General features: G+C 34.1%; 1 protein-coding gene across 1 annotated transcript in view; it reads right to left on the bottom strand.

Annotated features, from left to right (window-relative positions):
- The window catches only part of WASL (Wiskott-Aldrich syndrome like), a 44,037-nt gene extending 20,676 nt beyond the window's left edge, over window positions 1-23,361 (bottom strand). The window contains exons 1-7 of the mRNA XM_023755335.1: window positions 23,208-23,361; window positions 20,145-20,231; window positions 18,411-18,507; window positions 14,943-14,966; window positions 4,829-4,997; window positions 3,610-3,652; window positions 2,106-2,259 (exon numbers count right to left, since the gene is read on the bottom strand). Coding sequence (XP_023611103.1) covers window positions 2,106-2,259; window positions 3,610-3,652; window positions 4,829-4,997; window positions 14,943-14,966; window positions 18,411-18,507; window positions 20,145-20,231; window positions 23,208-23,339 — 706 coding nt within the window. The 5' untranslated portion in view covers window positions 23,340-23,361. The remainder of the gene's footprint in view (window positions 1-2,105; window positions 2,260-3,609; window positions 3,653-4,828; window positions 4,998-14,942; window positions 14,967-18,410; window positions 18,508-20,144; window positions 20,232-23,207) is intronic.
- Between the last annotated feature and the right edge of the window lie 4,392 nt (window positions 23,362-27,753).

The raw sequence follows: 27,753 nt of genomic DNA, 5'->3' as shown, positions 1-27,753 counted from the left end.
GGGAACAGGATTAAAAAAAAAATCCACAGAATTTCAATAAAGTTATCTAAATTGTGGACAAAATATGAGCTCTGACTCATATAGAAATAAATTTTCTTTTTACTTTAAACATCTATATGCCCAAAACATTAGTTTGAGTAGAGGGCAAAAGACCTCACTGGATGTTAGATTTGATGGCAAGGTAAATGAACTCTAGCTTCTCTGAAAATAAACACACCACAGCATGCATAATTTAGTGCACTCGATCAAATAACATCCCACATACATACCACTCCATTGTGGTGGACCTACAGAGAAGATTATTACGAGTTAATGGATTTCAGACAATTGCACATAAACACAAAGAATGATACACTGGAAATCACAAGTCTATTATTTTTATAATCCTGATTAAATAATTTTACAAAATTAAGTTTTAAGACATTTGATTCAATAGATTTTTACAGAAAAACTCATAAACTTTTCCCTAATTTTTTCATACTTCTAAAATCATTATTTGCTCAGCTTAGAAAATATCTCCTTAATAAAAATAAATATCAATTTATTCTTCCTTTAAAAAAAATTTATCTTCTATAAAAACCATTTTTTGGTGTCAAAAAGGTTCTACACTAGAAATTAGGTTCTTGAGTATGATAATAAATAACTCTGTTCCCAACAGTTTGTTTTTTTTTAATACCTGTGTCTTTTTTTGTTTGTTTTAGGTCATTTAATTGACGGAAAGCCTTGCTTACTTTTAATGTTTTAAAATCAGCTAAAATTACAAGCAGTAATAAAGTTTAAAAACACAAACAAACCCAATCAAGTTAATATAGTAAATTCTTAGTTACAGGAATTCAGGTGAAAGGGTTGTAGTACGGGTGGTCTAATAAATGTAAACAATACTTTATACTTATAAATTCAGAGAGCTCAGAGACCCTGAGAACCATTTGGTGGTATAAGGTGAGGGTCTGTGGTAACAGTGAATAAAAAGAGTCAAGGAACACACAAGGGTCCTCAAGACTTCCCATCATCTGTACACTGATAGTAACCCTGACTTACTCTGGGAGCATTTATAACAATGGTACAGTGGCTCACAATGTTTTATTAAAACTCTAGAGAAACTGGAAATGTAATTATTTAACAATGTAAGATAAATTAGCATACTAGTTTCAGTGAAACTAGCATTGTGTTTCCACAATAGTCATTTTGACTGAATACCTGTTTACATATCTGTTTCCACACTAGACTATAAAATTTCTGAGGCCAGAGACAGACTATATCTTTATATTTTAGTATCCTGAGAATAGTGGTGGTATAATATTTACTGAATATATGAATGAATGAATGAACGAATGAAAGATTAAATGAACATCACTGGTTAAAAATTCAGGTAAGTCAAACACCTAAGTTAAAATGACAGGTAAATTCTTCAGAAGAATAGTTTGATTAACTAGAGCTTTCACTTTGCTAAACTTTATTATGAGTATGCAAAAACAAAGAAGAAAAGCGGCACCAAATAAATAAGGTAGTAAAGAAATGATTGCCATACTGGAAAATTTAGAGTTACTGTCTTTGCATTTTATTGTGATAATTATTAAGATACAACTAAAATACAAGGTGCTTTGATCTTAAAAGGTTGCAAATTATTTGTGCATTCAGGTATCAAAAGACAAATTTTATACCTTTTAAGAAAAAAGTTTGTATTTAAAAATACAAATATTTTTGTTATTTATATCCTGAATTTCCTACAATTTATTGATTAGGTAGTGATTGTATTTAAATTAATAGTTCTGTATTGTAATAAAAACAACTTTAACGGCTTCTAAGTTAAGTAAAATATTAGATAATCATACATTTTTATTCTAAAATAGAATAGCCAGAAGATTCTGTATGAATTTTCATAATTTAATATAAGACATCTTTATAATAAGCAAAACTTTGTCAAATTTTTTTGTTATACCAAAATAATGTAAAACATAGTACACTGGGCCAAACTAGTTATGAATAAACTCAAATATTTGCTTAAGGAAGGTTCACATTAATGTGTGTAGTTGTCTTTCAAGAAATTAACCTAAAGATTCAAAAGAACAAATAGACCAGGATACCTAAATAGAAATAAAAGTTACCTTGCCTTCGTAGTTCATTTTTAACAGCTTCAACACCTCCTGTTTTTTCAATAAAGTCATATATGACTTTTGATGTTTCTCTGTCTTTAAGTTGTGCCTCTGAGATTCCACACATATCAAAAAGATTCTTCAATTCTGGATCCAAATTATTCAGCTATAACAGATAAAATAACTAATAAAATCTATCCCAATTTTTAAAAACAAGCATAATATTTAATTCTCATCTGTACTATTTATGAAATTATTTTAAGTTCATAAACTTTTAATATGGTTATATTGTTTATATGCTAAATAAACTTTCTTATTAAAAAAAAATACAAAAAGAATTGATTTTAGCCTGTCTGGTGTGGCTCAGTGGTTGAGCACTGACCTATGAACCAGGAGGTCACAGGCTCCATCTCCAGTAGAGGGCGTGGAGGAGGCAGCAGATCAATGATGTTTCTATTTCTTTCTCTCTCTGCCTTCCTTTTTGAAATCAATAAATATATATATATTTTTAAAAGAATTGATTTTATATTTTATCTCCATCTCTTTTTTGTTCCTTGCCTTCAAAAACAGGGAATGTCAGTTAGATTTTTTAAATTAATAGTTTTGTATTATAGATAAATTAGCATCATACTAGTTTCAGTGGAACTAGCATTGTGTTTCCACAATAATTATGACTGAATACCTGTTTACATATCTGTTTCCACACTAGACTATAAAATTTCTGAGGCCAGAGACAGACTATATCTTTATATTTTCTCATTCATGATTCAGACATATTTAATGCTCACCTATACAACATTATCCTAAATAAGATTTAGTTATAACCACAAAAAAATACAAATCAACTTGCAAATTTGAGAATCCCAAGCACCCTGTACAGTGTCCAACACAAAAAGGCACTCAACACTTATGGAGTTAACATTGTAGCTTTAACAAAACAACCAAAAGGATTTTTAACCTCAATCAGAAATATTTTTCAAATTAATTTTTACAAATCCTGACTGTCAAATGTGAAATACCTATTACTTAGATAACCAAAGTAGAGTTAAAATATTAAACACCTTTTTTTTTTGCCTGAAGTTTTACCTATCTTGCTCACAGTGCTATAAATTAATGAATGATGAAATTGCCAAAAATAATAGAATGAAAAGACCTATATCATTCAACAACTGAATATTCAGAATTTGATTACAGTACTTTCCAATAATTTGGCATATATTTATTTCCCTGAAATAATTACTGAGCAGAAATAATTTTCTTCTTTTTGCTTTCAAAACACAAGGATTTTACTTATACAGTAAAATAAAGTCAAGGTATACAAAAATTTTCTCTTTAGAGACTTAGCCATGAATTACAGAACAATACTATGATTTCAAATCTAGTGATGTGTACATAAACACAGCACATTCAAATAAACACTAAAATTCACAAAAATAAATAAAAACAAAAATCCAAATATAGGGCATAATATTCCCACATAGTTAGAGTAATGTTTATGGCTTGAAAAGACACTTACATCAAAGCCAGTATTTGGATCCCAACCAACATGTCCAATGTGCCTAAAGTAGAAGATAGGGGAAAAAATACACAAAGGGCATTAACACCAAGATATATATGAAATCCAATCTACCCATTGAATTATTGGCCTTAACTAACAGTTCTCATAGATATAACGATATTCAGGGAAAAACTACATAAGTAGGCAGGAGAAGAGGATTCTAGCCCAGGCTCTGCTACTAAATGAGTCTTAACATTTTTGCACAATCTTTCTGAGCATTCATTTCCTTAATGGTCAAACTAGAATATTAATACAAGCATTATATATATACTAGAGGCCTGGCCTGCATCCTCTTGCAATCCAGGACCCCTTGGAGGATGTCGAATATCCGGTTTCGGCCCAATCCCCGCAGGCCTGATCCAGACAGGAGGGAGCCTGATCCTGTGCGTTGAGCATTTGTCCCCTGGTGGTCAGTGCATGTCAGAGCGACCGGTTACTTAGGTTTTTATTTATATACATGAGAGGAAAGGAATTTTGTAATGAGCTAATAAAATAATGCCTGCTACAGACTATTTGTGCCTCCTGAAAATTCAAAGATGTTAAAACCCAATCCCCAATGTGATAGTATCTAGAAGCAAGAATTTTAGGAAGTGATTAAGCCATGAATGGGATTACTGCCCTTAAAAAAGAGGCCCCAGAGAGCTCCTTCACCCTTTCCTAACATGTGAGGACACAACAAGAAAACCGCTATCTATGAACCAGGAAGTGGGATGTCACCAGACACCAAATGTTGCCTGTGCCTTATCTTGAACTTTCCAGTCTCCAAAACTGTAAGAAATAAATTTCTGTTGTTTATAAGCCACCCAGTCTATGGTATTCTGTTATTGCACCGCAAATAGATTAGGACAATGCCTCTAAGGAATTGCCAAATACCATTTTTTATAGCGAAAAGTGAGAAATCATCTTTATGTCCAACAATTAAAGAAACTTTACCTAATTTCTTTTCTAATGAATGAAAAAGTAAAATAAACTATAAGATTCACAGAAAGTCAGCTTAAAAAACAAACAAACAAACAAACAAACAAACAGAAAACTCCAGCAAAATCTGTAACTAAAAGGTATGCAAGTGGTAAATGTAAGGGCTCTATCAAAAGAAAATTTTATAACAAGTTAAAAACCTAGAGTCATAATGACTAAATAAAAAATAAAGATAAAAGCAACAAAAGAACTGTCTTACTGGAAATTGCTTGGTGTTCCAATATCTGCCTTGGTTAATCTCTTCTTTTTAGCTTTTCCTTTTTTCTTTTCTTTGGTATGGGAGATGTTGCTGACTTGTGGACCATAAAATCTATTGGTTGTGATTTCTGGATTTTTAATGTCAACTGTTGCCATGGGTAGATTAGGACCTGAAAATAAAGTTTAAATAACATTAAAAGAACATAATTTAACATAATTATTATAATCATAATATATAATTTAAATGTCTTTTTCTGAAGTAGGACCACTTCATTATTATAAATTATTTACATTTTAAAACTGCAGGCTAATTTTTATAAATAATGAAAAAAGTACTGCCTAAATTTTGAAGACTATATAATAAATTCTTAAACATACATAATTTCAAAGCAAACTTCATAACATTAAATCTCATGAAGAATATAAATTTTCAATAAGAATTTAAATATAATTGGTCTAGTCCCTTAAATTTTCACTGTAATTGCCTCACATCCAACACATTAGTCACTGATAGAGTGGTATATATCACATAACAAGAATAGTAAAAAAAAAAAAAAGTAAAATAGCCACCTATTTTACTTTTAAATCTAATAAAGAAATCTAGTCTTACCTCTTTGTTTCAATTTTAGTAGTTTGAGGAAAAAAGTACTGTAGTTACTGCTGCTTTTTTCCAAAACCTCCATAATTAAGTCCAGTAATATTTTCCCCATCAATATATATAGAATTTGACTATCATAAGTATAGAGCTTAAAAACTTAACATCAAAGAAAATTCTCAAAACTCTCATTTTCGGCAATAACCAACTGTAAAATTATCTTAGGCACCTATTAAATATTGTTAATAGCATCTTTAGGAGCTGCACTAAATGTAGCACAAAACCTGTTTTATGATTCATAAAATATTACTGGTCTTAAAAGTGTAAGAGTCTGAACAAAATGTATTCAACATAAAATTTTCTTATAAAGTTACTAGAAGGGTAACACATGTTCCTTACAAGGCCCACTTTACTAGTAATATACTAGTACGATTCTCCTTTTTATTGAATTTATTGAGGTAACACTGGTTAACAAAATTATACAGGTTTCAGGTGCATAAATCGACAACACATCATCTGTACAATTTATTGTAGTGCTCACTACCCCAAGTTAAGTCTCCTTCCACTACCATTTATCCCCCCATTCCCTCCTCCACCTTCCCCTGCCCCTTCACTCCTGCTTCCCTGGCAATCACCAGTTGCCGGAGTCCATAAATTCCTTTTTCCTTCCAACCCCTCCATTCCCCCCAAACTCCCCTCAGCCTATTCTCTATCTATGAGTCTGTCACTTAATTCATTTTGTTCATTAGAGTCCACATATGGTACTTGTCTTTCTCTAACTGGCTTATTTCACTTAGCATAATGCTCTCCAGGTCAACTATGCTGACAGAAAGGGTAAGATTTTCTTCTTTTTACAGGTGAGTAGTATTCCATTATGTAAATATGTACCACAGCTTTTTTATCCATTCATCTACTGATGGACACTTGGGCTGTTTCCAAATAATACATGAGTCTTCAACAAAATCTCCTAACAGACCAAATTCCTCTGAGATGATCATATCAATGATAATTTTTAAAACGTTGTATAAAATACAATCACCACTGTGCAGAAAAACAGTAAACCCAATAGGTCTGACACTATCCTTTGAAAGGCCTGCTTGCAAGGTTGGCCTTTAGTTGGTTATCTGGGATCTCGGATTTCAGGAGGGTTCTCATTATTCCCTGATAAGACTGGCTATTTCTAAACTGTTTGTAGCAACAATGTGGGTTATGCTAAACAGCTGCTTTCCTTCTGGGAGTTTAGAATCCTGGTAGGTATTATATGATTAGCAATCTATGTGACTAGCCACCAAGAAACCCTGGGCTTTAAACGATAATCTGAGGCTCTCAGGAGCTTCTTTAGACATTTCACATGTGCTGTCACAATTCATTACTGGAGAAATTAAATGCGTCCCTGTGACTCCAATGGGAGAATACTCTTGTGTGGTTTCCCCCAGAGTTAACCCTGTGTCTTTCCCATTGTTGATTTTATTATATACTAGAGGCCTGGTGCACGAATTTGTGCACAGGTGGGGTCCCTCGGCCTGGCTGGCAATTGGGGCTGATGGGGGCGGAGGGGAGGAGAGGTGGGTGGCCAGCCAGGGGGAGGGACTGCAGGAGGTTGGCCCCAGCAGCAAGCTAACCAACGGCTGATTGTGCGAGGAATTGGGCTCCCTCCTCCCTCCTGTCTGGGTCTGGGGTGCGGGTGAATCAGATTTGGGGCTGTCAGGGCCCCAGCAGTAAGGTATGGGTCAGTGCACTTCACAGCTACTGGCTGGTCGTCTGGTTGTTCTGTCCTAATGGTCACTTAGGCATACACACACACACACACACACACACACACACACACACACACACACACACACACGTGCCCCGGTGCACAGATTTGTGCACAATGAAAAGAAATAAATTAGAAGAAAAATTCGTGCGGTAATTACATTACTGCAAAAAATTACATGTCAAAATAGTTGGTCTTCAGACACATTCTGTTGATAAGGCGCTTTCTTTCAGCTTCAGAGGCACATTATGCCAATAGTTGGTCTTCAGATACATTCTGGCGTCACGTCCGATTGGCGCCAGCGAGAGCTTTATATGTCACACATGCACAAGTCAATGTTTATTTTTAAATTGCCAGTGCATGTCATATGTGCTGGCCAGTCAGTCGGTTGGACAGTTGAACAGACGTACAGTCAGTCACTTAGCCATATCTATCTATCTATCATCTATCTATCTATCTATCTATCTATCTATCTATCTATCTATCATCTATCTATCTAGATATAGATATATATCTCCTTTCACTATAATAAATATTTGGCATGAGTACCACTATATGCTAGGTCTTCTGAGTCCTTCTAGCAAATCACCAGTTGTGGAGGTAGTCTTGGGGACCTGAACGCAATCATAGAATAGCAAATAAAAATCCCAAGAAATTGTAGGCTAATGTATATTAAGTTATTACTAAATGCCAATTTGACTACAACTCTTAAATTGTGAAAACCTCAAAGGTATTCTATTAAACTAAAGAAACATATTTACCTACATGGGTAAATTATATCTCTCTTCCTCTCTACTATTAAAGATGAACTAAAGCTATAATAAAATGATGAAAGTCATCTGCCACCTCATAGAACAATTAAACAATTTGGAAAGATATATATGTTTAATATCACCAAAACTCAGCTATTTTCCTTCACTATTCAAAGTACACTTACATATAATTATAATATACACATGTCTAAAAGTTCTATTTATAATTGCATATAAAATTCCATAGAAGTTGCTCATGTTGGCAAGAAATAAACAAATTCTTCTTGGAAAAAATGGAAGCTAGTGAACAATATGGATAAGATCGTTAAGAGCTAATTCACTGTCAAGGAATAATCTGAAAATAACTGGATCAAGAATTAAAGATTTAGTGTCTGTTCAAGTCTTCTGACCATTTTTTAACTGGATTGTTTGTTTTGTTGAGTTGCATGAGTTTCTTGATATATTTTGGATATTAACCCCTTATCAGAGAGCAATTGTTTTCAAATATCTCCTCCTATCGAAGCTTTTTAGTTTGATATGGTTCCATTCACTTATTTTTGCCTTTACTTCCCTTGCCTTTGAGGTACACTTCTCCCAAGAAGACATACAAAAGACCAATAGATATATGATATGTGCTCAACTTCACCATCTATGAGAGAAATGCAGATCAAAACTACAATGAGATACTACCTCACACCTGTTAGAATAGCTACTATCAATAGGACAAATAATATGTAATAAACACATAACTTTCCAAATTGTTTGTTTGATAAACAAGTGTTTGAGAGGTTATAGAGAAAAAGGAACCCTCATTCACTGCTGGTGGGAATGTAAACTGGTATAGCCACTATGAAAACGAGTATGGAAATTCCTCAAAAAGTTAAGAATAGAGTTACCATATGACCCAACAACCCCTCTTCTAGGTACCTACCTGAAAAATTTAAAAAAAATTATTAGCAAAGATATAAGTACCCCTATGTTCATTGCAGCATTACTCGCAGTGGCCAAGACATGGAGATAACTAAAATGTCTTTTGATAGATGACTGCATAAAGATGTGGGTACATATACACAATGGAATACTACTCAGCCATAAGAAAAGTTAAAATACTGCCATTTGTAACAACATGGATGGATCTTGAGAATACATGTTAAACGAAATAAAGACAGAAAATGTCAAGAACCATATGATTTCAATCATATGTGAGATATAAAACTGAAAGCAACAAAATGAACAAATAAGACAAACGAACTCGCAGACACCGACAACAATATGGTGATTACCAGAAGGAAAGGGGCATGTTGGAGAGCTAGAAAAGGGTAGAGGGGGTCAAATATTTGATGACTAAGGAGATTTGACTTTGGTAAACACACAATGCAATATACAGATGATGTGTTATAGAATTGTACACTTAAAACCTATAAAATTTTACTAACCAATGTCACCCCAATACATTCAATTAAAAAAAGACAAAGAAGAATTAAAGGTTAGTTAAGCAATACAGAAAGCTTATTAAGTAGTAGATAAAGACTTGGATTTTCAAAGTTGTCAGACATTAGATTTCTATGCTTGCAGTAACTTCACAAAGTAAGAGAAGTTATTGAGAATACTGAGAATTTGTGTGTTAGAGGGTTGAATTGGGGTCATACCCATACCTTCATCTACTTATCTAGTGACCTGATGTTACTTATCACTCTCCCCTTTCTGCTTTCTTCCTTCTTATAATTTACCTTTACCAATCAGTAAGAGCAACACTGTCCACAGTAAGATACTGCAAATTATTATTTACTCTCTTATCTTGATACTCAATAGTATAAATAAAATAGGACGTAAGCACTGACTTCACACAGACTTAGGGAGTTCCAGAGTTACGTGCTCTCTTTATACATACCACCCTTCCTAAATAGGTGTTCATACAGCAACTACAGAGTAGGCAAAACTAGGTTTACAGTTGTGAGTAGATGAAATAGAGAGTTTATTCTTGTATTATTATTTATTAATAATTGTATTATTTTCCATACGAACAACTAAGTCTACTTTTGCCACATCTTTACAAAAGCAACAAATTCACCATTAAAACAAAACAAAAGAAAATTAGCAACTATATAGTTGACCCTTGAACAACATAATGGTTAGAGGTGCTGACTCCATACAGTCGAAAATCTGTGCATAATTTGTGACTCCCCTTACTAATAGCCTATTGTTGACCGGAAGTTTTATCAAGAACATAAACAGTCAATCAACAATTATTTTGTATGTTCTATATATTATATACTGTAGTCTTACAAATAAAGTAAACTAGAAAAAAGAAAAGGTTATTAAGAAAATCATAAGGAAGAGAAAATACATTTACATTACTGTACATATTTATTGAAAAAAATCCTTATAGAAGTGGATCTAAGCAGTTTAAACCATGTTGTTCAAGGGTCAACTGTAATTAGTGTTTATAAAAGAACAAAAAAAATTTTTTATGCTGCTTTAGCTTATATAAAATAATCTATTATACTATGGGTGTTCTAAGGCAGTGATGGCGAACCTATGACATGCGTGTCAGAGGTGACACACGAACTCATTTTTTTGGTTGATTTTTCTTTGTTAAATGGCATTTAAATATATAAAATAAAATAAAAATATATAAATCTTTGTTTTACTATGGTTGCAAATACCAAAAAATTTCTATATGTGACACGGCACCAGAGTTAAGTTAGGGTTTTTCAAAATGCTGACACGCTGAGCTCAAAAGGTTCACCATCACTGTTCTAAGGTAAGAACTGGGTATAGTTAAGTTTAACAGTTTAAATTATAAAAAAAAAAATATTATTTTCTGGGAAATAACAAAGTAAAGGTTCTTATAAGCCCAATTCATAACTCACTAGAGAAAATAACACAGCATCTCTGAAGAAAGTTCAAAGATGAAGAGACAGAAATAAAAGTGTTATATGGAATGAATAACAGAGTTTAATTCACACTGTAGTTGCACTATGTGGAATGAATAACAGTTTAACTCGTACTGTAGTTGCACTGTTTCCATTCCTCTCTCTACCCAAAACTCAGATATGGATATACTATTACACATCTCTCCACACAGTTATAGAGCCCTGGCATTAGCTATTTAATGTCATTATATATAAATTATATTAGTACTTGTTAAGATATTATTGAAGTCTATATAAGAATATCCACATTAAAAACATGTTAGAAAATTACTATTAGCTGGGAAATTTAGAGTTTTTCTAAATGTTTCATTTTATATATGAAAGCTAAGGGCAAGAACCATCAGGTGGCATGTCTAAAGTGACACAATTAGTGACAAAGGCAATGATGAAGTCTACTTGGTTCCTAGACCACTAACCTTTCTATTAATTCCTATGCTTTCTACCAAACTTCAAACCATAAAGTGATTAATAATAACAATACTACAAATGTTATTTTATCAGTTCTCTTAAGTTTGTAGTCCAATAATTCATTATTCAATAAATATTTACTACTAACTTTCACAATTTAGAAAAAAGGTTTTCTACACATTCAAGAAATGAGGTACTTGGTTATTTGGGTTGACAATAGTAATTTACTTCAGACTTTGAAGGTGTTATGAAATAAGTTTAAAATGGAGTTCTAAAGCCCAAGTAAATATTTGTTTCCAAAGTGACAGTAAAAAAAGTGATAACGGGTATAAGGCAGAGTCATTTTTTAATAAGTACGTTTACAGGAGATCTGGTAACAGAGATACTCTTGAATCATTTCTAATAAAGTTTAGTTTAATTTGCCGTTTATGAAATTACACTCATCCTAAGAACATGTACTAACTAAATATATAATGGAGAGAGCCATTTCCCTTCCTTTTTTGGGAAAATAAAACAAAACAAAACAAAAAAAAAACAGTCAAAGGACAAGTTACCTTCTTCTGACTAAGGACAACTGTCACAGAAATGGTTGGGTTTTTAAAAATATTCTCATTAAACAGCATTTCTAGTTAGTTTTGAAATTAAAAGAATAAACTAAAGTCTTCCCCTTAATTACATAAAAAGTAGGAACTCTCACCAAGGTAAAATAGTTGAGAAACAGGTGGCCCAGAGGCCTCTGATGTCAAGCAGGCATGAAGTTGAGAACAAATCTTATTGGAAAGCGTCTAAGCTATAAGGTGAGATTGACCAATAAAGAAAAAAGAAAGATGTATGGATTAGGAGTTAGTGAGGAAGACACTGAATTGCATTTCAGGAATATATGTTACTTCTACATAAAGTATCCTTTTAATAGTAACATTTGAAAATGTCTGCTACACTGATAATGTAAATGAGGATCTGAGACAAAGCACGGACAATGCAAAGTGGTGAAGGTGTCCATTGCCCCCTAGTGGTATGGCACCAAATGCAGAAAAGAAATGCGCTGCCTCCGAAACAGGGGTCTCCACACAGCAGGGAGAACAAAACAATCGACTGCAAAGTAGGAAAAAAATATTAACATTTCTATTAATTATTATTTCATTATTTATTGTAACGTGTTATACTAATACCATATTATATGTATATTTTATAAATAAATATACAAATATTGGCAATATATGCTGTGTATTTTTGCCTTTTAACGATTCTATTTTTTTAACTCTCCATTTATTTCATGAAAAAATTAGTTTGGGACAACTGCATCAAGGGGTCAAAACTACAGATCTAAAGATTTAAAACCAAGATTGATCTCAGAGAAAGAAACTACATTAATTATGAGTATCTCTCTTAGTAGAAAAATAAAATTGTTAGATACCACTGTCACATAAAGAAGAATATGCAAATTCTATCTATTCATGGATTAGGTACCTCTTCAGAAATACATTTTATATGGATTGAAAAGGTTAAAATTTTGAAAAACCATAAAGTATTTATATCCTTTTATTATATTATTATTTGTACAACATCAAATCTTAGGTTACTCTCTCCAAAGAGGCCACCACTAGGAAGCCTTCCCCACTGGTACTTGATGTATGCTCACAGAATGCAAAATAAAAAAGAGATGAAAATATTGAGCACATATCAAGGAAAAATAATTACAATACTGCTTTAAAGGCTCACAGATGAATGACTTCCGATTCAGCTGCTTCTGCTTCCTTTGCCTCTGCAACATGCTAGCTGCGTGAACTGAAGCATGTTATTAACTCCCTCTAGGTCTCAGTTTCTCCTACAAAATCATCTTGACATAGTACAGTGGCTAAGTGACTCCGGATGTCGATCTCTTGAGACTGAATCCTGCTCCACCACTTACTAGTTAGGTGATCTTCAACAAGTTACTACCTATCTGTGCCCCAGTTTACTCATGTATAAAATGGGGATATTAGGAGCTACTTCAAAAGGCTGCTGGACAGTGCCTGGCAGGTTGTCAATGATTGCTAAATAGTAGCTGCTGTTACTATCTTTGTTACTGTCTTCATCGTGATAACTAAGTTATTAAGCATTATGCTAAGCACTTTGAGCATTTCACTTCTCCACAGAAACCCTATAAACTTAGTATTAAAATTTCCATTAAAAGAGAAAGTCAGCCCTAGCTGGTTTGGCTCAGTGGATATAGTGTCAGCCTGCAGACTGAAGGGTACTGGGTTAGATTCCAGTCAAAGGCATGCACCTCCGTTGCAGGCTCGAACACTAAGACCCCGGTTGGGGAGGCAACCAATTGATGTGTCTCTCTCACATCGATGTTTCTCTCTCTCTGTCTCTCCCTCTCCCTTCCAATCTCTCTAAAAATCGATGGAAAAATATCCTTGGGTGAGGATTAACCTAACTAGCTAACTAACTAAGAGAAAGTCAAAGTATACAATACTTAGCACATGGTACTACTGAAAATAGTCAGACATTAAAAAAACTAGTAAGGCCCAGCCGGCATGGCTCAGTGGTTGAGCGTCGACCTATGAACCAGGAGGTCATGGTTTGATTGCCAGTCAGGGCACATACCTGGGTTGTGGGCTCAATCCCCAGTGTGGGGCATGCAAGAGGTAACCAATCAATGATTCTCTCTCATCATTGATGTTTCTATCTCTCTCTCTCTCCCTCTCCCTTCCTCTCTGAAATCAACACAAATATATTAAAAATAAAAACAAAAACAAAACTGGTAAGGCAAGTAATCCAAAATTAGTATTTGGTTCATGTTTTTATATTGGAAAGTAAATTTAAGGGCAAAATCAGAAAGCAATATGTCTGTTTAAAAGAAGCAAATCCCAATAATCACCAACAGTTGTTATATAGTAAGAACTCTATTATGTTAAGTGTTTCTCTGAATAATTATTCTAAATTCTGATGAGAGGATTTGAGATGCTTTTAAAAAGGATCAGATATATTCCCCATTATAAAGAAGGCTCCTGGGGCAATAGTTATTTACTGTCACAGGGTCAGGAACACCATTTAAATGTGATAAAAGTCATGGATTCTCTCTCCTCAGAGTAAAAATCATTTATACTTACAAAATTTAACACACAATTTAAAGGAGGATTTATAGAGTCCATATGAGAATCTCTGCCCTAGAGGTCTGGGACTTTGTCATTTATATATTGGTATTACTTTTAATATACAGTATTTTATATGAACCCATAATATTTCATCAAATTAAGGAGGGTTATGTGCAGCTATTATTAGCTCTAAACATTGAAAGGAGCTAGTTTCATATTACCAGTGTGAAATAATATTTTGAAATAAGACAAAAAGATAAATCTAAAGTAAGAAATCAATCAACATGCTAGGCAAAATTTAGTGCCTTTAAGGAAGATATTAAAACTAGATTGTGCAGTTTCTAAATTTAATTAATTGTGAATACAGAATTAAGATATAAGATTAGTGATCTATGTAGTATTCCTTCATCCTAAAAAAAAAGCCAAATGGTACATTTCTAAGTGTCATCTATCATCTGTTATTTTAAAATAAGAACATAGTATTAGATCAGATATTAATTAGGTATTAATGTATGATATATGTTTCTATAAGAATTAAACTATAATCTAAGATCTTTTTGATCAATAATTATAAAAAAAGCTTACCATTAGGGGCGTCTCGTCTTTTCTCTGTTAGAAAATAAATTAAAAGAATATTATTAGACATATGTAGTACAAAAATCAACATAAAAATTTACTTAAACTCCTGTCTTGATTGATTACAGGTGATTAAAGAAGGTTTCTCTGAGGAACTGACAACTGAGCAGACGTCTGAATAAAGTGAGAGAGGGAACATATTCAAAGGCCCTGAGAAGGAAATAGCATGAAGGAATAGCATGAAGGCAGGACTGGAGTGAGAGAAAGGAAGAGTGGAATGAGATTAAGTTAGAAGGAGAGCCAGGGACTGGACAATGTAAGGTCCCACAGGCCACGGTTAAGGTATATAGATTATATTCTATGTATAATACGAAGCTCTTACAGGTTTTGAAAATGGCAAGAGACATGATCTAATCTATATTTTAAAAGTTTATTCTGGCTACTATGTAGAAAAAAGATAGTATGAAGCATAGACTGGAGGCAGGGAGTCTAGTGAGGGAGTTATAGCAGTCCTGAAGACAGATGATGGCTTTAATTAAGGTGACAGCAGCAAAGGTGGTGAGAAACAGATCCAAGACATATTTTGAACGTGGAGCCAATGTGACTCACTGACAGGATTTATGAGGGGCCATGGTGAGCCAGAGTGATGAGAGGGAGCCAATGTCTCTTACTGAGATGGGAAGACTAGGCAAGGAGAAGGAACAGATCTGATTGGGGTTGGGGAACATGGATCAAGTGTTCTGCTCAGATATGCTAAATTTGAAGGCTATTCTGAAACCCAACTAACATGGACAAATCTGAAAGTTGAAGAGAGGTCAGCAGTGAAGATAAAACTTTGGGAACCGCCCTAACCGGTTTGGCTCAGTGGATAGAGCGCCGGCCTGCGGACTGAAAGGTTCCAGGTTCAATTCCGGTCAAGGGCATGTACCTCGGTTGCGGGCACATCCCCAGTAAGAGGTGTGCAGGAGGCAGCTGATCGATGTTTCTCTCTCATCGATGTTTCTAACTCTCTATCCCTCTCCCTTCCTCTCTGTAAAAAATCAATAAAATATATTTTAAAAAAAAAAACTTTGGGAACCATCAGCATAGAGACAGTTTCAAAGCTACAGGACTGAGTTAAAGCACAAAGTTAATGAGAATACTCAGATGTCTGAGCAATGGGGCAAACAAAAAAAATACTGAAAAGCTGTAGCCAATTAGGCAGGAGTAAAGCAAAGAGAACTGCTATCAATCCTTTGTATTCATACTCTCACCTACCAGGTTTGACACAATTTTGGTTTAAAAAGTTCAAAGTAGTTGAAGAACTTTAAACAAATATAATTTCCAGATATTTTTAAATTAAGAATTCTCCAAAATTATAAGAGAAAAACACATACATGATAAAATAACAGATTATAAAAAACTATAATCTAAAATTAAGAATCCTGGCAATGGTAAATATAAATATATTACTCCATCTGGTGGTCTCAGGAAATAACTTTCTGAAACAGTTGAAGTAATTTAGTCCTATCTATGTCAATGAATGTCAATCTCCAATTTCCAAGATGATGTTATCTCTGCATCCAGAGAGGAAATACTTCTTAAAATTGGTAATGACACAGATGTGGACATATATTGAGATAAATATGAAGATGAGAGCGTAAGTTCTAAAAAGCAATTACTTAGATGACACTATCCTCACTTGAGAGGCATTCATGTAAAAAAAGGGAGGGTTTGGTTGAACACGGAATGTTTGTTAATACTGTGAAATGTCTGCTATACGCATTAGCAGAACAGTGCTTAATCAAATCAAGCATCATTTTAGTGTGACAGTACAGCCAGACTACTTCTGGAGTATGGTATTCAAATCTGGACATCATATTTGAAGTTGGATCATTTCTTCAAATCTAGACCATTTGAAGAAGACAAAAAGTAGATTCAGAGCAGTGTACTCAGGATGATGAGTCTATAAACTCCATCATGTGAGAAATAAGAAAATAGAACTAGACTCAAGAAGTACATAATAGACGGAACAGATAACTTCTAAGATTAAATGGCTACTGGGAGGAAAATAAAATAGACTAATTCTTTGTTGCCCAAAAGCTGAACCCCATATATGTAAGTTAAAGAGAGGTAGTTGGAATTTGAGTTAGCATGAAGAGCTACTAAATGATGAATCAGCTCCCTCCCTAATGTTGTGATCTTTCTCCTTTTGAAACACTATGTCTAAAAGCTTAGGAACTATATCAAATAGAATTCTTATACCAGGTAAAAGAGTAAGTGACCTACTAATTTCAAAGTCACTATTATATATTTTAAGAAGTATTCTTTTACTCTTTTGTATATTGAAAATGTCACATATTTTGACTAAAAAAGTCCCAGGGAGCTCCTGGCCTATGACCAGAGCATGTCACTGAAATACGCACTGAACCACAAATAATTCCATAGCAATTAAATCCTTTCCTAACATGGAATCAAGTGGTAAATGCCTTAGCTGTCAAAAGAACTAACAAAAATAAAAGGCCCCTAATAATTCTCCTATTCACTCATTACAAGTGGAATATAATAAGTGAGGCAACAACCTAGTTCATTTTATTTTCAGTGTTACCTCACCTCCCACTTGCAAACCCTTTAAGAGAACAATAAAGATGTATAAACTGGAATATATGCTTTTACATTCCTGTTTTCCCAATCCAGTTTCTACCATTTTTACGGCTTATTTCCTCTTATTGGTAAAGTACAATCTTGAATACAGTAATCTTCAAACTGGGGTAACATGTACCCCTGGGTGTACAAAAAGACTTTTCAAGGAGTATACGGGAATGGCTAGTTTTAAAGGGATTTATTTGTTCATCTCAACTCCATGTGTTATTTTTCCTACAACTGCTCTGCTTAAGATAATTATGGAGAGGTTCACCTTTCTTAAATCACCCCCCTTCTCCAACTTTACAACAGAAAGGCCTGGCACACTATTGTCAAATAGTTATATACCAAAGAATTTAAAGCTCTGTACTGCAATGCATCATTTAATTGTTTTACATGTATTAGCATTGTATACATTAAACTAAGTTCCTTATGGTTTCATCATTTACAACATTAGGGACAAAATAGAGACAAGGCAATGTTTATAGATCTTATTTGCTTCAAGACTTGCCTAAAATATCTGTTCACAAAGTATGAAATACTTTTAAAAATGTAAGTTATAAATAGTGTCATAAAAATGCAAATTTAAAAGTCATTATTTAATTTTAAAGGTAAGGATTAGCAACTTTTTTAATAAAGGACCAGATAGTAAATATTTTAGATTTTTAGGTTTTTTTCTGTCATAACTATCCAACCGTGTTGTGGCAAAAAGCAGTCATAGACAATATGTAACCCAATGAGCATAGCTGTTTCAAAAAATTTTTATTTACAAAAATAGGCAATGGGCCAGATCTGTCCTGTAAGCCATAGCTTGCTAGCTCCTGTTAAAAGGAATTAGAAAAAAATAAAATTTACCAGATTTCCTTTGTCGTCGGCCCAACAAGTCCGTAACTGCTTTTCGGAATTTTTTTGCTTCTTCTTCATTGGCAAAATTAAGAGCAACTTGACAAGTCTAAAATATTTTTATCAAAAAGAAAAACAATAAAAAACATGAATTTAGTTTTATATAACAAAAAGGTGATAACTAACAGAAGTACATTTCTGAAGAAAAGTTTAACTTTATTAAAAGATAAGAACTCATTTTATGACATGAATAACTTAAGAAGGCAAAAAGTAAAAAGGTAAAATAAAAGACTACTATTAGAAAAGTTACCTATCACAGTAGATACTCAAATATTAAACTGAATATCTTCAAAAAAACAACAGAGGCAAATTGAATTTGATCCTTCAATAGAGCTCTGTATATAATTTAGATTTGAAAAGGCAAACACTGGAAAAGTTGGTAAAATGCAGATCAACTATCTTTACTAATTTGTTTTCATTTTGCAGCTTAATTATAGGCATTATTTAAATTATAACCTTAATTCAGGTAAATTATTAAAAATATAGAAACACTGACATTATTATTGTCAAATAATACATACTTTAATATGTATATATTTATATCCTATCAAGAGAAATATGAAAAATCATAGCTAAAGAAAAAAAACTGTCAGAAAAGATAGATATACCATCTAATCCAAACCTTTTTCATTGAAGAACATTTACAAAATACAAGTATAAAAACAAAGAAAATTAATTCACCTATAATCCATTCACTCAGATAATCCCTGTGAGCATATGGTATAAAAATCCTTCTAACATTTTCCCCAAGTATATGCAATACATTTTTTAAATTGCCCCCCCTCGCTCCATTTACTGTATTTTAGCACTCTTCTAGGTCATAAACTACTCTTTCAGAAAATAATTTGAATGGCAATAGAATATTCAATATTTAAAAGCTACAATGGATTAGTGAACAATTAAGACTTCGTTTTTATACATAAGAAAACACAGAGATTAAACTATCTGCCCCAAAACAGAAAGAAGATAAAAGAAAAAGAAAAAATCAGCCCAGCCCGCATGCCTCAGTGAGGTCACAGTTCGATTCCCGTTCAGGCACATTCCTGGGTTGTGGACTCAGTACCCAGTGTGGCGTATGCAAGAGGCAGCCAGCCGATCAATGATTCTCATCATTGAAGTTTCTATCTCTTTCTCCTTCTTCCTTCCTCTCCGAAATCAATAAAAATATATTTTTTTTTAAAAAAGAAAAAGATCAAACTTCCTTTCTACAATAGCAAATTACATTTACAGTCCTCTTTAAAACCTTTTATTTTTGCCCTTATATCTTAGCCATTTCTGCCCGGCTAACATGGCCCAGGGGTTGAGCATCGACCTATGAACCAGGAGGTCATGGTTCGATTCCCAGTCAGGGCACATGCCCGGGTTGCGGGCTAAATCCCCAGTAGGGAGTGTGCAGGAAGCAGCCGATCAATGATTCTCTCTCTCCCTCTTCCTTTCTCTAAAATCAATAAAAATATACATAATTAAAAAAAAAATCTTAGCCATTTCTTCCAATGTAGCTATAATATCTATGAAGTTTTTTTTTGTGTGTGTGTTTTTATTTTTGTTTTTTTTTTCTATGAAGTTTTTAAAAGTAAAATAACTCTTTTTCTATTCAAGTTACACAGAAAACTCATAAATGCTTTCCACAGACAAATGTAAAAAGCAATTACATTAAACAAGGCAATAAAGAAAAATATAACTTACATCTCCAGCAAATGTATGAAAATATCCTCTAGGACTATTATATACAAAGTTATTGTATAGTTCTTGCTCCCACAATAGTTTCCCATCCTAGAAAAAAGTAAAAGCTGGAGTTACCAAGAAAATAATCTCTAGGAATAAAACAAAGAAGATGACTAGTATTAAGGGAATTATTTATATTAATAGCTTTTACATATACACATACAACATATGTAATACATAAGTAACACACTATAATCAGTAATTTCTTAATAATACTAGATAATGTTTCTCTCATAAAAAGTACATACCATGTGAGTTTAATTCAGTATGCTATGATATAATCTCATTAGCCAAGCATTCCCAAATACAGTTATACTTGTTCAATTACATAACTAGAACAATTACTAGATCAGCAATGTTAGATAGGAGTAGAATACTTTTGTACATGCACTGATTATCAATGCATAATTTCATCAGCAATATTTATAGACTGTATACTATTAAATATTACAGGAAGAGTTCATGTTCTTTTTCTCAATTCTCTAGATGCTAGCAGGGTCAAATATACCTTCTCTGTACTGCTCATTAGCAATCTATGAAATCCTAACTTTTGCAGAGTAGCCTCCCAATTAAACACTGGTATAAACAATATCAATCATGTGCAGAAAGAAACCAATGATTAGAGTGCACCACGGTTAAACTATGGTTAAGAGAGCCATGGATGATTGTCATACCTATGGTCCTAGTATAAGAAATATAATTAACCTCAATACCAAAGGTGGCTAATTGCAAGTATTCAGCAATGGTTATCTATAATTGAAAATAAGTAGTTAGGGAAATACAATCATTGCCCAATTCTGAAATGCAAGGTTATACCTATACCAAAATTTAAAAATATTTACAACACACTGTACATAAATTATGATCACTATACAGGAATTCCTTTCTTCTCAGTGAAGTTATATGGGCATTCCATTTCTAAACAGTACTTCTCATTGGTGATGAGAAATAAAATGGGGCAAAAGTAGGTTTTCAGTTGTGAGTAGGCAAAACACAGAGTTTATTCTTGCATTATTATTTATTGTATTTCCAAATGAACAACTGTAAACCTACTTTTGACCCACCCTTATGTCAAAGGACTTAGGAATTTCTTTCAAACTATGCATGTGTTCCCCCACTTCCCATAATCACTGCCCAGCAAGCCACTATTAGTAACAGGAGTATGCCACATCTCTCAGCTGTGTTGGGGTATGGAAATAAAGATGTTAAGAAGCACTAACAGCCCTGGCTGGTGTGGCTCAATCGGTCGGGCATAGTCCTGTGCACTAAATTGCCAGTTCGCTTCCCAGTCTGGGCACATGTCCAGGTTTCGGGCTCCATCCCTGGTGGGAGGGGTGCAGGAGGCGGCCAATTGATGTTTCACGCTCACATCGATGTTTTCTCTCTCCCCCCCTTCTCTAAAATCAATTTAAAATTTTTTTAAAAAACAACAAAAACTAAAAACACTATTTACAAAGTGCAGTTTCCTGCCAGGTAGTTCAGTTGGTTACAGCAATGGTCGGCGAACTGCGGCTCGCGAGCCACATGCGGCTCTTTGGTCCCTTGAGTGTGGCTCTTCCACAAAATACCACGTGCGGGCCCGCATGTACAGTGCGATTGAAACTTCATGGCCCATGCGCAGAAGTTGGTATTTTGTGGAAGAGCCACACTCAAGGGGCGAAAGAGCTGCATGTGGCTCGCGAGCTGCAGTTTGCCGACCACTGGGTTAGAGCATTGTCCAGATACACCAAGGTTGAGTCTTCGATTCCCCATGTCAGGGCACATACAAGAATCAACCAATGACTGCATAAATAACTAGAACACAAATCAGTATTTCTCTCTCTCTCTCCCTAAAATCAATCAACCAATCAATAAACAAACAAAAATACTTCACTATGCAATATGTGGCTGTTTAAAAAACAACACACACACAATACTCCCCTCCCCCCAAAAACAAAAGTGCAGGAGCTTAAATCTCATTTAATCTCAGGGAAAATACTTTGCAACAGACCCAGATGGTTATCCCACTTTACAAATAAATAAGCTGAGGCCTAGAGAAGTAAAACAGTTTGACTACAATCTATCTGACCATAAGTATCATCGAAGAGTCAAAGTCAATTTTAGTTTTCTGTAATTATAATTTCACTATACTTATTGTCACATACAAATATTAAAGAGGCTTACCTACAAAAAAGGTTTCAAAAGGTAAATGGAGACTTCATCTCAGCAAAAAAGAGAATTACTTTTATAATAGCTATAATGAATGAATACCTGACAAAGAACAGTTAATCTAGGACAATGGGAATGTGGATTTATGTTTCAGAGTGAGGGATACAAGGCTGCAAAAATGTGAACATGCCCATCTTGAGAGGATGATAAGGAAAAGTGGGCAGCAAATACATTATCATCATTATTATTTTTAATCCTCACCCAAGAACATGTATAGAGAGAGGGGGAAGTAGGAAGAAAGAGAGAGATCATCGGCTGCCTTCCCAGACGTGTCCTGATCCAGGATCAACCCATAACCTTGGTATGTGCCCTGACTGAGAATTGAACCGGCAACGTTTTGGTGCACAGAACAACGCTCAACCAACCGAGCTATTCCGACTGGGTGCAAATACATGATTATAGATACTGTATAATGCTTTAAACCTGAGCTGAGTAAATGACAGTATATACCAAACTAAAATATACCTCTGTAGTTCCCTGAAAGGACTATCTATATATGCTAGTCTGTAGTAGACAGGATGAAATAAAAGAGTATCATTAGAAAAGAAGAGAATGTGGAGAAAGCCTAAGACCCAAAGGCATAGAGTAAACAAAGGTGGTAGAAAGATAAAATAGGGAACTATTCATGTCTGGCTTAGGAGATGTTCCCATTTGGTCTCAATGTCCAGGCTTCAATATCTAAAACCAAGCTTGCCCTTGTAATACTAATTTAAGTATAACTTAAATATTATATATGGTATAAATAAATCTACACTAAATTGTAATTGAGTAGAAAATCTAATCACCTGCAATTTAGAGGAAGCAAACAAAACTCACCTTGATATCAAATATTCTTAAAAAATAAGATCTCTGTGGATTGTCCTTAACCAGACAAGCAACACCGCTGCACTTCTTTGACCACATACAGTTCCGATCTGCTGCATATAACTGTACCACTGCTGAAGACATAGTCTGTAATATAAAAAATTTATAGCCATTAGGTTCAAAGTAACACTCAACTGACTGCAGCCCCTGCTGACATATTAATGCAATCTCCTGAGAGACATCGAACCAGAACCACCCAGCTAGGCTGCTCCTGAATTCCCGACTCATAGGAAAAGGAGTTAATAGTTATTGTTATTTTAGGTCACTACTTTAGAAGCAATTTCTTATGCAGTAATAAATAATAGCTATACTGAAAATAATGATTGAAAGCTAACATTTACTGATGCTTAAAATGTGTTAGGGAATGTGCTTAAGCACATTCAAATATAACTCCATTTAATTTTTATTTCTATTATGTCCTCATTTTATGCTTGAGAAACCCAAGGTTAAAGAGGATAAATAATTTGTCCAATATGACAAACCTAAGTGACAGAGATCAAATTCCCATACAGATATTTATGAGTTCAAATCCTATACTCTTACTCCCTGTAATAAACTGTTTTCTAATAAAGTGAACATTCAAGCAATTAAGTAGTAGTATTAGTAAAGGCTGACTTCTATATAGCAATTAACCACTTTAGTATAGCTATTAAGTCAAACTTGAAAACAAGCTACTAATTATAATGCAGTGCCCTTTTAGATGCATAGGAGAGAGCTAATTCATTACATGCTATGGACACCTTAGTCCTGAGCATTCAGGTTTTCCAGTACACAATGTTGCCACCTCCCTCATAATTGTATCACAAAACAATGAAAATTTTCATTTAATTATAAATTAAGTCATTTTATAGCATAATCTAGAATGCAACTATTTGATTTTAAGTTTCTATAAGAATGGTACATACATATACTGGTACAGCACTTACAAATCTTTTATAAATAATCATGTTTTCTGATCCAGTAATTTCATTCCTAAACTAAAAAATTAAGAAATAATTTAAAACATAACCAAAAAATGGCCCTGCCCAGGTGGCTCACTTGGTTGGAGCGTAGTCCCATACACCAAATGGTTGTGTGTTTGATTCTGGTCAGGGCACATGCCTAGGTTGTGGGTTTGATCCCTGGTCGGGGCACGTGTAGGAGGCAACCAATCGATGTTTCTCTCTCACATCAATGTGTCTCTCTTGCTTTCTCCCCCTTCCTCTCTCTCTAAAATCAATAAAAACATATCCCTAAGCGAGAAATAAATAAAATATAACCAAAACTTATTTTATTATGAATATAAAAGGACAAAATATGTATATAAATATATGCTAATTATTTTTTAATAGAAAGACTTTAAATATCCAAAAAGAGGAGATGGTTAAATAGTTATGGTATATCAATTCAATGAATATTGGGCACTGTAATAAAAAATAGACTACATTAAGATTTGAAGGTAATGCTGTTTTGGGTTACCAAACTATGCCTAGGAAATGGCCCTTATGATAAGAACTATTATATGTATATGTACAAGTCTCTTCTGATAATAATAAAGTAAAAAATGTAAGATCAGTATACTGTTGGGGATCAAAATTTCATGAAGACATACATTTCCAGATAACAGGGCTCCATTTTATGTTGCAGACCAAACTCATCTTTGAATTTCACAGAGAGTCGTGAACAGGACACAAAGCAGCAGGAAAATGTCCACAAGAGACATTAAAAGTTATAAAGATAGCTTAGAAACTAGGACATTGGGCTTTAAAAAGAAGATTGAAGAATGTGGGTATGGCTTTGGCCTGCTCTAAGTATACTGTGCTCTTCTGTAAGTAGTCCCAGCATGATAGCTCCATAGGCTCTCTAACCCTAAGCCTTAGCATTGAAAACTACAGAAAAATGGATTTTGTATATATTATCCAATGATGTAAGAGATGAGGTTAAAGAATTCAAAAATAAGATGGGAAAATTTGTTTTCTAAGGGAAATTCCTGTAAATGACAGCCTTTTCAATATGGTGCTATCCAAATACATTCACTTCTAAAAAGAAAAGCAATTAGGGAACCAGATACCATTAAAGAGATCTAAAAATTCTCGTATTTTACTTTTTAAGCAGAAAACAAGAAGTAACAGCTTGCAAAAGAAAAAAATGTCTTATTAAATAGAGTCTGTACTTCTATTATGGAAATCTCTTGCCATAGGATTAACATTATAAAACATTGTCTAGATGTATATGTGATTTTAAAACAAAAACTCCCAAAACTAAAAATCCATATTTAAACGTTGATATAGGTTTAAGACAAATTCTTAAAATACTTGCTTAAAAAATAGAGACCCATGAAACAGTTTTAGAATTTTCCACACAAACATGGTTGGAATTATAACCTTATTCTAAAACAACTTATAATATGTTAATATTAAAGAACCCAACTAATCATAAGCAATTTTCAGTAAGTGGATTTTCAAAATTTTGCTACAACCTTTTGTTAGTCTATTTCGCCCCTTCTTATCGAAACTGGCAAAGTCTAAAAATTATACACCTTTTAAAGCCTTTTCTGATTAATTCAGAATAATTATAGTGAATGCAAGAATAGCTTTACACACATAAAATTTGAGATGTAAATGCTAGAAATAAAAATTGACTATCCCTTAAACTCTAGACTGACAAGGGGTTTAATTAAGTTTTTAAAAATATTCCTTCCCTTCCTTTCAAGTAATTACAGCTAATCAGCTCCATTACTTCTTGTCTTTCTTAATCAAAAAGGTATTACTTGAAAAACAACCTAAGGACAAGTGTTTAGGAAAGGAAATCTATTTCTTATTAGCTCAAAAATGTTAGGGTTAAAATTTGTTAATTAAAATGGAAAACAGTATATATCAATTTTGTAGAAATATTTTACACATCTTAATATTATAGTACTGAGTTATTACAGTAACACGTGCATCCTCAGAACTTTAATTTTCAAGGGCAGAAATCAGATGGAGGATGCCCCTGGTCCAGTGATGGCAAACCGGTGACACTCGAACTCATTTTTTTGGTTGATTTTTCTTTGTTAAATGGCATTTAAATATATAAAATAAATAACAAAAATATAAATCTTTGTGTGTTTTTTTTTTAAATATACTTTATTGATTTTTTACAGAGAGGAAGGGAGAGAGATAGAGAGTTAGAAACATCGATGAGAGAGAAACATCGATCAGCTGCCTCCTGCACATCTCCTACTGGGGATGTGCCCGCAACCCAGGTACATGCCCTTGACCGGAATCGAACCTGGGACCTTTCAGTCCGCAGGCTGACGCTCTATCCATTGAGCCAAACCGGTTTCGGCTAAATCTTTGTTTTACTATGGTTGCAAATATCAAAAAATTTCTATATGTGACACAGCACCAAAGTTAGGGTTTTTCAAAATGCTGACACGCCGAGCTCAAAAGGTTCGCCATCACTGCCCTGGTCAGTGTGCTTCAGTTGGTTATGTGTCGACCCATGCACTCAAAGATTCCCAGTCAGCGCACATGCCCGGGTTAGGCTCCATCCCCTCTAGCGGGTGCAGGAGGCAGACAATCGATGTGCTGCTCTCATATCCATGTTTCTCGTTTCTCTCGCTCCAAAACAAAACAAAACAAAAAAATGGAGGATGAATTTAGGGACAGGAATCTGTCCCAACGTCCTCTGTCAGGGCACTTTTACCTCTACTGGGTTGCCTCGGCACCAGTCAAGAAGTATATCTTTGATTCCTTAAGTTCTTACTGTTTCCTTCATGTTTCTAGTGCCTTTTCCTGAGTCTTGTATAAATCTTGTTACATCACATCTTATTCTAAAATAGAATACTTTTCTATATTAACTTATTACCTATTAAATACATTGTTATTCCCTTAAGCACCTAAAATATTTCTGCAAGCCTATACTTTCATTTCACCTTTGCCCCTTGTAAGCAAATATTTGTTAAATTTAAAACTGCATTTTCTACCCTAACCGGTTTGGCTCAGTGGATAGAGTGTCGGCCTGTGGACTAGAGGGTCCCAGGTTCGATTCTGGTCAAGGGCATGTATCTTGGTTGCGGGCACATCCTCAGTAGGGAGTGTGCAGGAGGCAGCTGATCGATGTTTCTCACTCATCAATGTTTCTAACTCTCTATCCCTCTCCCCTCCTCTCTGTAAAAAATCAATAAAATATATTTTAAAAAACAAAAACAAAAAAAACCCCTGCATTTTCTGATTCTGATAACAAATAGGGGAAAGACCTTGATTTTAGGATACATACCCTGAAGTATTTATTATTTTTTTAATATATTTTATTGATTTTTTTACAGAGAGGAAGGGAGAGGGATAGAGAGTTAGAAACATCGACGAGAGAGAAACATCGATCAGCTGCCTCCTGCACACTCCCCCCACTGGGGATGTGCCCGCAACCAAGGTACATGCCCTTGACCAGAATCGAACCCGGGACCCTTGAGTCCACAGGCTGATGCTCTATCCACTGAGCCAAACAGGTTAGGGCATGAAGTATTTATTATAAAGAG

Source organism: Myotis lucifugus, unplaced genomic scaffold (assembly GCF_000147115.1).
Source record: "Myotis lucifugus unplaced genomic scaffold, Myoluc2.0 scaffold_73, whole genome shotgun sequence".
In the NCBI taxonomy this organism is placed as follows: domain Eukaryota; kingdom Metazoa; phylum Chordata; class Mammalia; order Chiroptera; family Vespertilionidae; genus Myotis; species Myotis lucifugus.
The sequence above is the reverse complement of the archived record's forward strand: the minus strand, read 5'-3'. Positions and strand labels throughout refer to the sequence as shown.